Genomic DNA, 14,241 nt, shown 5'->3' on the forward strand with positions numbered 1-14,241 from the left:
CAAATGTATATTTCTAATTACACTTTTTAATCCCGCAAGGCATTTACATGTCCTACACTCTCAATCTACATCTACTTCTCTACAATTTACTTTTAGTTTAGAATTTCATTTAAAAAGTATCACAAGATCTGTCAATATCTCCAGCCCCTTGGAACTGGAAAAATGGCTTATGCAAAGCAGAATATCAGTGTCATCCTCAAAATTCTGTTACACTACTCCAACCAACGAAGATTCCTGGACAAACTCAACCATTCCCCTCAATAGTAAACATCTGTCACTTAACTACAAACCAACCATCCTAGGGCAGGCCTTTACATACATCCATGACTTTCATCCCAATACAAGAAACCTCACAGGGAAATCATTTGTGAAGCTAAATGTGCATTGTACTCCGAATGTATGAGCACAGGATTCAGAAAAGTTGGGTGGTGGGGAGGGGGTAGATACTGAGGAAGAGAGATGAAGATAGAGATGGAAGGACAGCCAGATGGACAGACAGACAAAACAGACAAAGAGCTCATTATAGTGCATATGTAATCCAGATGTACTACTCATTCATCCACAGCCTGGTTCCCCACATTCAAGAACATTACAAATAAATATTACAGGAAAACAAAAGTAAGGCCTTCACCGCTTCTCTATTATGATGCATTTTCACAGGATCTAGACAATACTAGATGACTTATTTGGCCGAGAGTATAGCCTCATACTAAAATAGGTAAGAACAACACATCACCAACACACCACTTACTCTGAAATTCAAATCTCCTTTATAGAGTGATACATGTAAATTATTGGAATAAGGTTCTATTTAAGACTTCAGATAAGACTACCAAATTCAATACATCACTAACTGCCTTCCAGAAAAATCCTTCTCATGAGAAATAAGAACATCAGTGGCACACTAATGTTCAGGAAATCATCCATCTAAGACAACTTTAGACCAGAATAGGCCTGGCCAAAGAATCAAACTGCCCACGATGCAACAACAACACAGAAACCACTAAACACCTCATCATAAAATGCCCTGCACAAACTATCCCTACACAACGTCACTATTTCTTCCCTGAGCAACATGTGGGCCTGCCCGGAGCTGCGGCCAGCTGCCGTGGGTCTACTTCAAGAAAGACCTGGTACAATAGACTGACCAACCCATTCAAAACTTCCAGAGCCCATACATCCACCACACCATGTCACAAAATGACAACACACAGCACAGAATAAAAAATCCATCCCATTGACATATCACTCAAAACATACTAGACTCCATCCCCAAAACCCAACTTGTTCACATACAAATGGTGACCTACAGCTGTGAATAATACATTACACCACTGGGAGAAGAGACAGAAGATAAAATAGGTGGTGGGTGATGGTTGTTGTGACAAATGACAATGGTAGAGGCGAACCTGAGTGAGAACAAGGCTGAAGCAATCCACCCAAAAATTAGAATCAAAAGTCCAAATTTGAGAGACCTCATGGCAGCATGACCTCAGAATAAAATCTTGAAACAAAGCTGAATATAATATGTCAGACACACCTTAAAAATTCCTTGTGGTTGACTTTAATTGCAATGAGGTCAATCGGGACAAGTGAGAAGCATGTGGTAAGGTAACACCTTGTTAAAAAAACCAATGGCACAATGATTCAATGGGAGGTGACTCAAGTAAAAAGAGGTGACACTCCGATGAGGTTGGATTTGTTACTTACCAAAGAGCCAGACATCATTGGGCTCTGAAGTACTTTTGACCTATAAGAGAAAATGACCATGTAACAACTGAATTTCAGCTGGTAGATGGGGATATAGAGCATAGGAATGAATCACACAAGCAAAGAAGACTCAATTTTGGGAAAGCAGACTTCTCAGGCTTGAAGATATTCTTTAAAGATGCGGACTTATAGGAATTCATGAATACCACCAAAACTAAAAAGAAAAGGGAAAACCTTTGGATTTACAAAATTAGGTTGAATAAACGAGTGCCATGGAGTAGTAAAATAACTGAAAAACAAGACTGGTTCAATAAAAGGTGTGACATTGCCAAGAAACCAAGGATAAAGCTTGGAGGAAATTGATCAATCACTCAATCTGTTGCCCCAGGTCTCTCTTGCAGGAGACCCATAACTCCCAGGCAGCCAGCAAGAGCCACCAGGTTGGCCTGAGTCACTAAAGGAAGATATATTGTGTTGTTGCCTGGATATGGCTAAATGTGGGGCGGTGTAAATTGAGGTGTTTGGTGTTTTCTGTGTGATGTTTGAATCTAAGGCAGTTTGCCACTGTGGTTATGCCTTTTCTGTTGGTAGTCTTTGTGCTGGATGACCTGAACAAAGTTGTACTAGTGTGGTTCTAGCTCCTCTTGGGAGAGTAGTAGTACAGTAGTAACTGAATCCTAGGTTTCATGTAGAAAACTCACAGCCCCCACAGTGGCTGGCAACAGTCCTTGGGGCCTCCTACATATCTCTCTGAGAAGAAATTTTGGACTGTTGCCTGTATAGTATTGGTACTGGACCATTTCTATATCATTTCCTAAAAGTAGGAGGTCAAGGTGTGGGGGGGGGGGAGGAGGAGGAAGAAAGCAGTCGCTTGTCAGTTCCCCATGTGTGAAATGAAATATAAATGAAGTTATTAGTGAGAGATCTTGGGCCCAGTCTGAAGACCAAGTGTCAACCTATAAGGACTACACCTGAAGGAGGTGAGGGGATGAATGGATTTTGAAAATGGGCAACTGTGCTGTCCATCTTATAGAACTGTCACAACAGGTACCTGTCACTGGTCCCAGATGGAGAGCCAACAGAACAAATATAAGCATGGATGAAGAGATGGTTAAGAAAATAATTATTACATTGATAAGACCGAAACTAGAATATGCTATATCAATGTGGGGACCAAGCACAAAGAAAAAAGATGGCACCCACACTATCAAATTTGACATATGAACAAAGATTGGAGAAATTACAGCAGTCAACATTGGAGCAGTGAAAGGAAAGAGGCGACTTGTTGACCATCTTCAGAATTATGAAAGGGATGGAAGTTCTCCATAGAGATGACCTATTGAAATGGGACAAGAGAGAAACAAGAAGACACGATAAGAAGCTAATGAAGGACAGTTACAGAAGAGACCTGAAAAAGAACAGTTTCTCACACAGAGTGATCAATGTCTGGAACAAACTAAACAGTGAAACAGTGAATGCCAGAACTATATACAAGTTCAAGAATAAACTGGACGTGGAGAGATATGAAAACGGGTCACAACGAGCATAGCTCCCATCCTGTAAAATACAACTAGGTAGGTAAATACAAATGCTAGAAACAACTACACAAGAATTTGCAGAGAAATCCAGAAGGGAAATTTTGAAAATGATATTGCATATTTACCAATAATAAATTGAGATACCATAAGGAATTGTGAAACTGATTATGGGTAGCAAAGTACTTGAGGAAGCTTCAGCTCAGGTTGATATAATGGAAATTTCTAATCTATCTTCTCAATGGAGAGCACTTTTGTAGAGGATGGAGAAATAAGTAATAACTTTAGTTCAGAAGATATAAACATAAAAGAGGAGGGAGGTGCTCAATCTTTTGGGATTATTGGACGTGGAAAAAGGTTCAGAGACTAACTGGATCTGAATCTTAAAAAATGTAGAGAACTGGTGGACATGACTATGTGTTCACTGAAAGGAAAAAGTGTGACAGGTTTGGAAAAGGGTTAATGTGGTAATAACTCGTATAAAAGAAAGTCAGAAGAGATACTTGAATTATAGGCCTGTATCACTGACTAGTACAACAGTTAAATTATATGAAAAGACTGAAAGATTGGTGCAAAATATTTTTCAGAAATGAGCATTGTAATTTGGCTTCAGATATGGAAGGTCATGTGTTTTGAACCTATAAGCTTTTACTCAGAGCAAGTGATTTGCTCTAAGAGAGGGAGGGCCAAGTGGAATGTGTGTACCTTGATCTAAAGAAAGGCTATTCATAAAAGTATCTCACAGTCAATTTCAGCAGAAACTGGAGCATAAAAGAGGACTGAGAGGTACTTACTCAAATAGATGAAAGCTTTTCTGATGGGTAGGTACATAAAGACAGTGGTAAAGGATAAGATGTCAGGATGGGCAGCAGTGAACAGTGGAGTCTCATAAAGTTTGATGTATGTATAATGTTTATCTATAATGATGACATGATGGAAAGTACAATCTATGATAACATGTTTGCAATTGGTACAAAGATCTTGAAAAGAGTAAAGAACAAAGAGGACTATCAGCAAAAGATCAAAACACTATTTGCCTTAAAAAAAAAGCTAAGTACTTGGAAAAGGCAATAGCTCAAAAAAGACCGTCGCTGAACTATTCTTTGGGAAACAAATCCATTAAAATGGCAAGAGTCAAAATATCTGGGAGTGTTAGTAAAAGACAACCTGTCACCTGACAGACATATCTGATAGATTGTGGGCAGCTTTGCTGTCCATCTTGCAGGACCACCAGATACAGCTGTCATTTGATCCCATAAACCCTCTGGCCATATAATCTTTAGTCACTGGGCCACAAGGCAATGAAACCCCCCATCCCTCTTTCACAACTACTACCATTACCTTCCTTTGTGCTGACTGACATTAAATACAGGATGGCCAAGTTAAAATATATGCCCATCTCATATCTATCAAAAACTCATTCAATGCACCATCTTAGTACCCTATGGATGAAGCGTCATCCCTGTCCCCCTGCCACAATGCTATGGTTATGCCCATCTCATATCTATCAAAAACTCATTCAATGCACCATCTTAGTACCCTATGGATGAAGCGTCATCCCTGTCCCCCTGCCACAATGCTATGGTTAAAAGCAATGCAATGAGACAATGCCTCCATATTAGGGCCTGATAGTTGCCCCTACTACTTTACTGTATTACTCCCTCCCCCAATTCCCTCATCAACTTAAAAGAATTACATATCAGACAAGAAAAAAAAAAAAATTGAGCCACAAAATTTCTTCATTCATCCATTCCTATATTTTGCACTCTCTCCCTTACTTGACAGATGTTCCTGTTGTCTATCATGGCTCTTTTACCCCCCATCCACCCAGCATTTTCTTTCTTCCTCTAAAGTATAGTTCACTCCTCTCACTTCAGTTTTCCAGTCTTTTCTAATGTCTTTACTCATTCTTTCAATATGCCAAACCACCTCAGCACTCTTTGATCAACCCTATCCATTTTTTTTCTTTACTCTCTGTATAACCATCACATTTCTCACTCTGTCCATTCTTCCATATTTCTCAAACCATCTCAAACATATTTTGGCAATTTTTTTCTGTTTCCTTCAAATTCCAAGTCTACACTTCATCAGTACTGTGGACACAATCATACAATCTCTTCATTCATCACTGAATATCTACTTTTCATGGCATTCTTCATTCACCTGATACATCTACTTGCCTTCTTTACTCTATAATTTACATCACAGTAAAGAGGTTAATAAAAACCCATATCCTTACCTGTTCTTGTAATATATCTCGTTCTTCATTGCCTAATTTGTGTATCTGATTAGACTTTATTCTCTCAGACATGAGTTTAAAATTGGCATCATCCTTCTCCCTCAACTGCTGAATGAGACGGATGTTCTGCTCCTGCATGTCCTCAAAGGCCTGACCAGTCACTTCCATCTCATTTAACAAAGTCTCTTCTTCCTGTGAAACAATATTATCAGAAAATAAATCATTAGCATGGCAAAAATAACTAATGGTTTCTTGCACACTAAATGCATTTACATGTTCTTTCCAACCTTGCTGTTTCTCTCTATGAGAATATATTGCCTACATTCACATGTGTGGTCATCCTAGCACTTTAAGGATGTCGATCTGCTTCACACTTATTTTTCTATTTATCTTTTTTTATTATTGAGCTACAAAGCGGATCTTTTTTACTGAAAGTTGTCCTAGCCTTCCGATAGGGGGGAGTTTGTGATGTTAAACGACTAACTTACTCGAATTCTACAACACAGTTATCTCGAATTATGACAAAAGAAACAATATAGATTTAATATATCTAGACTTTGCAAAAGCTTTTGATACCGTCCCACACGAAAGACTACTTACTAAATTAGCTTTGCATGGAATAAGTGGCAGCCTATTAGGTTGGACTAGTAATTGGTTGAAAGGTTGAAAACAGAGAGTTGTTTTAAATGGAAAAACTTCTGGATGGAAAAGTATTTTAAGTGGAGTTCCTCAGGGTTCCGTTCTTGGGCCACTTCTATTCATAGTATATATAAATGATATAGACCATGGACTAAAATCTACTGTTTCCAAATTTGCTGATGATACAAAACTGTGCGGAGTGGCAAATGATCACTCAAACCAATTAGATATTCAGGAAGATTTAGAGAAATTACAGCAATGGTCTGAAAAGTGGCTAATGAAATTTAACACAAGTAAATGCAAGGTAATGCACATAGGTAAAAAAAACAGCAAGTACGATTACAAGTTATTTGGAAATTCGTTAACAAAAGTGGATAGTGAAAAAGATCTCGGCGTAATTATCAGTAACGACCTCAAATCATCCAAGCAGTGTATTTCAGCCTCTGAGAAAGCAAATAAGATTCTGGGATTGATTGCGCGATCTTTTGATTTCAAAAGTCCATCACTCATTAACAAGCTATATAAATCGTTAGTTCGTCCACATTTGGAATATGCTGTTTCTGTGTGGTCACCGAATCTCATTAAAGACATTGACAGACTGGAAAAAGTACAACGGCGAGCCACAAAACTGATTCCAAATATCAAAAATAAATCATACGAAAATCGACTTAAGCACATGAATCTGTTTTCCCTAAAAAAGCGTAGACTCAGAGGTGACTTGATACAGGTCTTTAAGATTTTAAAGGGAATTGACAACATCAAAAGTGACCAAATTTTCACATTGAATGAGAATCAGACAAGAAACAATGGTCTCACTGTCCGGAAATAGATTCAATTTGGAAGTAGGTAGAAACAACTTTGCCAACCGTGTAGTTAATGAATGGAATAAACTTCCTGCACAGGTAGTGCAATGTAGTTCAGTTCGAAGCTTTAAGAATCATTCAGATAAATACCCAAGATGCTGTAATGATTATAATTTATCTTATATTATTTGTTTTTGTTTTGTTAACATTTGTCTGTCTGAATTTTCATTTATTATTAGTTATATGTCAATTTATCAGCATTTACTATTTACCTGTTTGTTTGTTATTCAACTATACCTATGCATTTATTTATGTATTTTATTTGTTATTTACATTATTATAGTTTTTATTTATTATTAATATGATTTTTTTTTTTTTTTTGCATCCGACCTAGATATGGATCAAAAGGTCTCCTGTCGGCATGCTCCGCCTTTGTAATCCTTTGTAATCATCATCATTCTTATCATCGTAGTTATTCTGACCAAGTTTCATTGAAGTCTGTCAATACTGTACTTACACAATAAAAACCTTATTTTACTGTGCAAAAATAATAAAAATTCTAACTGCTACTAGTTCCCAACTTTTTGGACATGGTTGTAATTATGAACATACTAAACATGTGAGGTTCAGTGGTTATTTATTGGTCTACCAATATATTTACCCCCACAGAATTTTTTAACTGTTTATAACATAAATCCTTCTATAAATTCCAATATTCAACACACCATATTGTTATTCAGAATGTAGAACAAAGTGTCACCTTTCAAATAAAAAAGAATCATGCAAATGGACCATGCTGTCAGCACAGTAGTACCTTGAACAACATTTAAGAAAAAACACTCCCACACAAGAAAATGAGTTTCAAAGTTTACCTTGATGTTTCTACACTCCAAACATCAATGTAATGGGGATGATTGGTAAAATATGTAGATAAATTATTCAATTTATTATTCACGTAAATCAAGGCATTTAAGTATTTCTAAAGGTACAGATTGATAGACCTTTACTGGTAAAGGGCTACCATTCTCTCCACTTCATGTTTCCTCTCTTATTTATATCAGATTTTTTTCCTCTTCCCTGCTGCAGCCCTCTTTTTGTTTTGATGGTCTAAGCATTTTGAACACTTGTAAGTGTTTGTGAGCTGTAGGAAAGCAGTGGATGCAAATAAAACATGATGCATAGTAAATGTAAACACAGCATCCCCACTCAAGTTGTGGCAGGAACTGATGCACTCTCCCTCTCACACACTTAAGGGGGTACGCAACACCTGGGGGGGTGAATTTGGTCAAGATATGGCATTTTTCAAAACTGTGTTCAAAATGTTCGTATGCCACTTAGAAATAAATCCCGACAAATAATTTTCCAGCCGCGCGCAATTTAAAGGTCCTGGGTGAGGATTAAAGGGACAGATTTAAAGGCGCAACCCACACTGGAAGGAGGCGTGCCACTTAGGACCTTCAGGCGCAGCGAATAACGTTGAAATTTGATTGAATTTACACTCGCCCAGTGTATCAACGGCCAATACGATTGTGGAGGGGAAGGGAGGAAGGTGGAGGGAGAATATTTCGCCAACTTTGTGCGAAACTAAGCGTTAGTTACCGGCTAGCTCCGAAAAGGGAAGTACGCATGTCTAATGAGCTCTCATTGCAATCTATTACTTTAGCTAGTACATATTACTCTTTAGTACAGTCATCATGGGTAGCAAAAAGAACAAAAGAACATCACAATGACAAAAAACAGCAGTTAAAGATGGCAAGCAGTCAAAGACGACTAAAGATCTCACCACCTCTCACTCCACCACCGCCCTCACCTGCACCTCTGTGACGGTGACAGAGGTAAAGGACAACATTAGACTAAACAATTCAAAGAGGAAGATTAAATCCAAAGAAGAAAGCAAGAGGAAAAAGATCAAGGCTATACAGGAAGAAGAAAGAAGAAGGGACATCATATGATGCTGGACGGGGTGCCCTACCAACATAGATTGGCGAGGGGAATCTGATGAGGAAAGAGAAAGCGCCCATTACTGGAAAATAAACCTCTTTCCAATGATTTAGATACCCTGAAGACCCCCAGCAGAGAGGTTTCATATGAAGAAACCGCCAAAGGTGCAAAAAAGCAAATTATATGATGTTGGCGTCTGTGCGTCGTCACTACTGTGACATACTTATACTTTAGTTTTTCAGTATTTAAAGTACTCATAATTAAAATATGTTGATAATTTTTACTGTACTTACTTACTTATATAATAAGAATTAAGCCATGAAAAAATCAGTCAAATTGGTGAAACTATAAGCAAGTTACAGATATATTCATATTTCAAGTTGCCATATCTCCGTTCGATATTGTTCTACTTTTTTTTTAATCATAAAAAATCTAATATACATTAGATTTAGATGAAACTTACAGGGAATATTACTTTAAGTAACTGCTAGGGCCGATCGTTCGAATATTTTGAATAGGATGAAAGAGTTCGGAGTAATAATGGAAACAAGAGCAAAAAAAAATGTATTTTTCACGATTTTTGCCAGCCATTAAAATTGAAAGGCCTGTTTGCAAAAGTATAAAGGAAATTGTTCAATTACTCAATGACCGGCCCTAGGTGTGCCTACTGACTAATCATAGCCAAAATATAAAACAAATTGGTCCACGTATTATGGTGCTGTGCACTTTTAAATGTCGCTACTGGTATACGTACATGTATACATACATCATTCTGCTTCACCTAAAATGTAGGCAATATGGATACCTATTTACCTGAGAAGTTTCAGCTCTTTACTCTAAATATTTTAGAAAATGACCTCCAGGTGTCGCGTACCCCCTTAATGTCAAATATATTATCAATAAGAGAGAGAGAGAGAGAGAAACTATAGTTAAAACATTAACAAACTAGATGTATGTAGTCATGTGTTCTAATGCCAGGTTGCCTGTATGCAATATTTATATTGACATGATAATTATTCATAATAGAAATTGCCATACCAGTTCAATATTTCAGGATTTCGTTGCTAACACTTGAAACTAGTTCAGCAGGTTTTCAATTTTTTTTTTTCATACTTTTCTATTTTTTACCCCTTGAATATGATGACACCTATGTAGGCACCATGAGGCAATAGTGAGTATATGAGGGTGCCAGCAGCAGCTTCCTGATTATGTTTCAGTAGTTACAAACATTCTGGGTGAAAGAGAATGAGTATAACAGCTGTAACTTTATATTTCATAATACGCGTATTGTGATGCATCATCGTACATCAGGCAGGTAATGTGGATTTACTTAGTTGTATTTTACGGGATGAGAGCTATGCTCGTAGTGACCCGTTTTGTATCTCTCCACATCCGTTCAGTTTGTACCAGACATTAATCACTCTATGTGGGAAGCTATTCTTTTTTAGGTCTCTTCTGTAGCTATCTTTCTTTAGTTTCTTTTCGCATCCTCTTGTTTCTCTTCTGTCCCACTTTAATAAATCATTCCAGTGATGACAGATGTAAGTTTTCCAATCTTTGTTCGTATGTCAAGTTTGTCAGTGTAGGCGCCATCTTTGTCGCTGCTCTTTGTATTCTTTCTAATTTTATGTTCTTCTTTGTGCTCGGTGCCCATAGTGTATTGAAGAGGTTAAACAAGACTAATGAGAGAGGAATGGTCAGTTTACAATTACTTTCAAGATGAGAAAACAGTGTTCTGGGGTGGACACAACATGCCAGTAATAAACGTTCATATCTTTGTACCCTATTGGTCTTGTCATATCTCTTCACAAAATAATATACTGAATCCAACACAATTTGGATTTAGACATGGAAGATTATGTGCCACTAACTTGATTTGCTTTTACTCAAGACTAATAGAAATAATGCAAGAAAGGGACAGATGGGTGGATTGTGCTTTCCTAGATCTACAAAAAGCATTTGAAAAAGTACAACACAGTGAGTGAACATGAGGGGACGTCCTAGGATGAGGTGGATGGATGGGGTGAAGGGGGCTTTGGGGAAGAGGGGAATGTCTGTTGAGGAAGGAAGGGAGAGGACGGAAGACAGAGGCGAGTGGAGAATGGTTGTATATGGATGATGTTGTGACTGCATGAGGAGGAATGGGCGGGGGGGTGGGGGGTGGGGTAGTATGTGTGAGTAAATTTTGACACAGCCCAAAGGGATTTCTCCCCGTCCTCGCCTTATATGCAAAGGGGGACGGAGAGGGGGGGTCGCCGATTAAATGAAGCGGCCTTGCTGTGGATGTACTGTGTCTTGCGACACTGCTTCTGACCCAGGGCGGTGGGCAGGGTGCAGGGATGACCCGTCATCCAGGAGGTGCTCAGATGAGAGGGAGGGTGGGAAGGGTGTGGAGTGTATTTAGGGATGAAATGGGTGGGAGTGTTTTTATGCCTTTCCCTTTTTGGCTACCTCCCTTGGAAGGGGGAAAAAGCCTTGGTATATGTATGTATGTACAACACAAAAAGCTATTAAGAAAATTTGAATCAATAAGTGGTGTTCAAATTATTGGAATGGATGGAAATATTTTGACCAGGGGAAAAATGAGGGTAGTACTTAAGAGACAAATAATTGACCTGGGAAGTAATGATAAGTGGAGTCCCACAAGGTTCTGTATTGGCTCTGATTATAATCAGAGCCATAATTATGTTTGCCATATATATAAATGACATGAAGGTGTAGAATGTTATATGAACTTCTTTGCAGATGATGCAAAACTACTAAAGAAAGTACAGAGAAAGACTGAATCACTATAGAAAGGCCTGGATAAAGTCTGGGAACAGAGTCAAAAGTGGGAAGTGAACTTCAACATCAAGAAATGTAGTATAATGGAGTTTGGAAAAAGTAAAAATTGAATACCAAGGCAATATTAAATTGGTACAAAGGAAGTTAAAACAGTTGGCTCGAAAAGGGACTAAGGAGTTTATCAGCAAAGACATGGCACCAAAACAAAATAGTTGGGGAACCTTCAATTTACCAAGATCAATGAAAATGGCCTTTGATTACTTGGATGAAGAAATGGTAAAGAAAATATTAGTTACACTGATAAGACCAAGACTGAAGTATGCTGCGACACTATGGACACCCAGTACAAAAAAGAATATAAAGAAATTAGAAAGAATACAAACAGCAACGACAAAGATGGTACCGACAGTCTCCAAATTGACATACGAACAAAGATTGTCCAAATTGGAACTACCAACCCTGGAACAAAGAAGAGAAAGTCTATTGGCCATTTACAGAATTATGAAAGGGATGGAAGTCCTCAACAGAGATGATTTATCAAAATGGGATAAAAGAAAAACAAGGGGACATGAAAAGAAACTCAAAAAGGATAGTTATAGAAGAGATCTGAAAAAGAATAGCTTCCCACACAGAGCGCTGAATATCGAATAAATTGGATGAGACAACAGTGTGTGCAAAAACTATACAAGAATTTGAGAACAAACTAGATGCTGAAAGATATAAAGACGGGTCACTACGAGCATCACTCCCTTCCCGTATGATACAACTAGGTAAATACACACATAGTGGTGGATGTCTGGAACAAATTGGACGAGGCAACAGTGTGTGCAAAAACCATACAAGAATTTACAAACAAACTAGATGCTGAAAGATACAAGACGGGTCACTATGAGCATAGTTCCTTTCCCATATAATACAACTAGGTAAATACACAACAAATAATGCCATTTCAATACACACCTATTGTAAGTACACTCTACCCTTTCACTACAGCCTTCTGTGTATCTACCAAAGCATGGCTTGGCATGGTCATGCTTGGGTAAAGTCATGTGTTTCATGAAGAAAAATTGATGGCCCTTGGGTTTCCTCAAAGGTTCCTGTCATATTTTGTCATTGAACTTTTTCATACTTTAAGTCATTTGTTTGGTTGCACGTCATACTCTGTAAACTGTAGATGAAGCTGTCTGGCTACGTCATCACAATCTTCATGTTCAGTGAATGTGTAAGAAATATTGTATAAACTATGGCATTTTCTGACTTCACATATACTATATTATGTAAGTTACATTCTGTAACGTATTTTCAGGTCTATTGGTGCTCCAGTTGATTAAAACTTGGGAGTAGCAGCCAAGTCTCTTATTGTTATCACAGTTAAATTTAATCAACTGGACAATGGAAAAATTATTGATGCTGGCCCATCTGGATTTGGACCCAAGCTCTTCAACTGCAGCACAAGAGTGGAAGCACTGGTTTAAAACCTTCTCTAACTTCATACAAGAGTATGGAGAAAATGCAACTGACAAACTAAGAACTTTTGTGTTCGGTGTTAGTCATAACATTTATGAATACATCAAGGAATGTACTAATTATGATTCGGCTGTTTCTGTTTTACAAAAATTGTATGTAAAGACACCCAACAAAATATTCGCTAGGCACTTACTCGCGACTGATCAACAAAAGCCCAGTGAATCTTTAGATGAGTTTTTGAGAGAACTACTTACGTTAGGTAAGGATTGTAACCAAAAAGTGGTTAATGCAGAACAGTACAAGGAAGAGTTAATTAGGGATGCCTTTATTAAAGGTTTAACCTCACCTTTGATTCGCCAACATCTCTTGGAAAATAAGACTTTAGATTTACAGGTGGTTTATGATCAAGCATATTCTTTAGACTTGGCTCAATGCAATGCCAGCTCTTACAGTCCCATAACTCCTCAGTTTGTGCACAGCGCTGCTGTGATGACCCCTGATCATACTCAGACATGGGATGACACGGCGAAGAATAAACCTATGCCTGAGGATTGTGTGATGACTGCTGAAGATCTGGTATTGGCAGCCACCCTATCCATGAAGAGGTGTTATTTCTGTGGAGGACAACACCACAAGTGTACTACTTGTCCCGCTCAAAATTCTACCTGTAATAACTGTGGTAAGAAAGGTCATTTCGTTTGTGTGTGTATGTCCAAGGCGCCGGCACCTACAGGTAGACCCCTACAGCTACTATGTTTGATTCCTCCCAACTTTTGGTCCTTGCCACCATCTCTGGCACCACTTTCCCTCAGAGCCTCCATCTAGTGGCCACCTCAACAACCATCAATTGACGAAAGTTATCGACACTCGTCGATTCCTGCAGTGATGACAGTTACATAGATGAGGAAGTTGCATGGGACTTGAAACTTCCAATACAGTGGACCGGTAAAAACGTCACTTTAGCTCAGACGTCATTGCACACTCACGGTTATGTTGAAGTTGACTTAATGCTGCATCTTAATGGACAAACTTATCCTTCCACTTGTCTTGCACTGATGAAGGATTTGTGCTGTGGGGTACTGCTTAGCCAGGATTTCCAAAAATAGCACCAGTGTGTAGTCAT

At 38.3% G+C, this 14,241-nt stretch overlaps 1 protein-coding gene across 5 annotated transcripts in view; it reads right to left on the bottom strand.

Annotated features, from left to right (window-relative positions):
• The window catches only part of Bre1 (E3 ubiquitin-protein ligase Bre1), a 136,057-nt gene that overhangs the window by 14,223 nt on the left and 107,593 nt on the right, over positions 1 to 14,241 (bottom strand). For all 5 annotated transcript variants that reach the window (XM_076198039.1, XM_076198036.1, XM_076198037.1 and 2 more), the window contains one exon: positions 5,485 to 5,676. In XM_076198039.1, coding sequence (XP_076054154.1) covers positions 5,485 to 5,676 — 192 coding nt within the window. The remainder of the gene's footprint in view (positions 1 to 5,484; positions 5,677 to 14,241) is intronic.

This window comes from Oratosquilla oratoria, chromosome 14 (assembly GCF_046742065.1).
Source record: "Oratosquilla oratoria isolate Oo_2021 chromosome 14, ASM4674206v1, whole genome shotgun sequence".
Lineage (NCBI taxonomy): Eukaryota > Metazoa > Arthropoda > Malacostraca > Stomatopoda > Squillidae > Oratosquilla > Oratosquilla oratoria.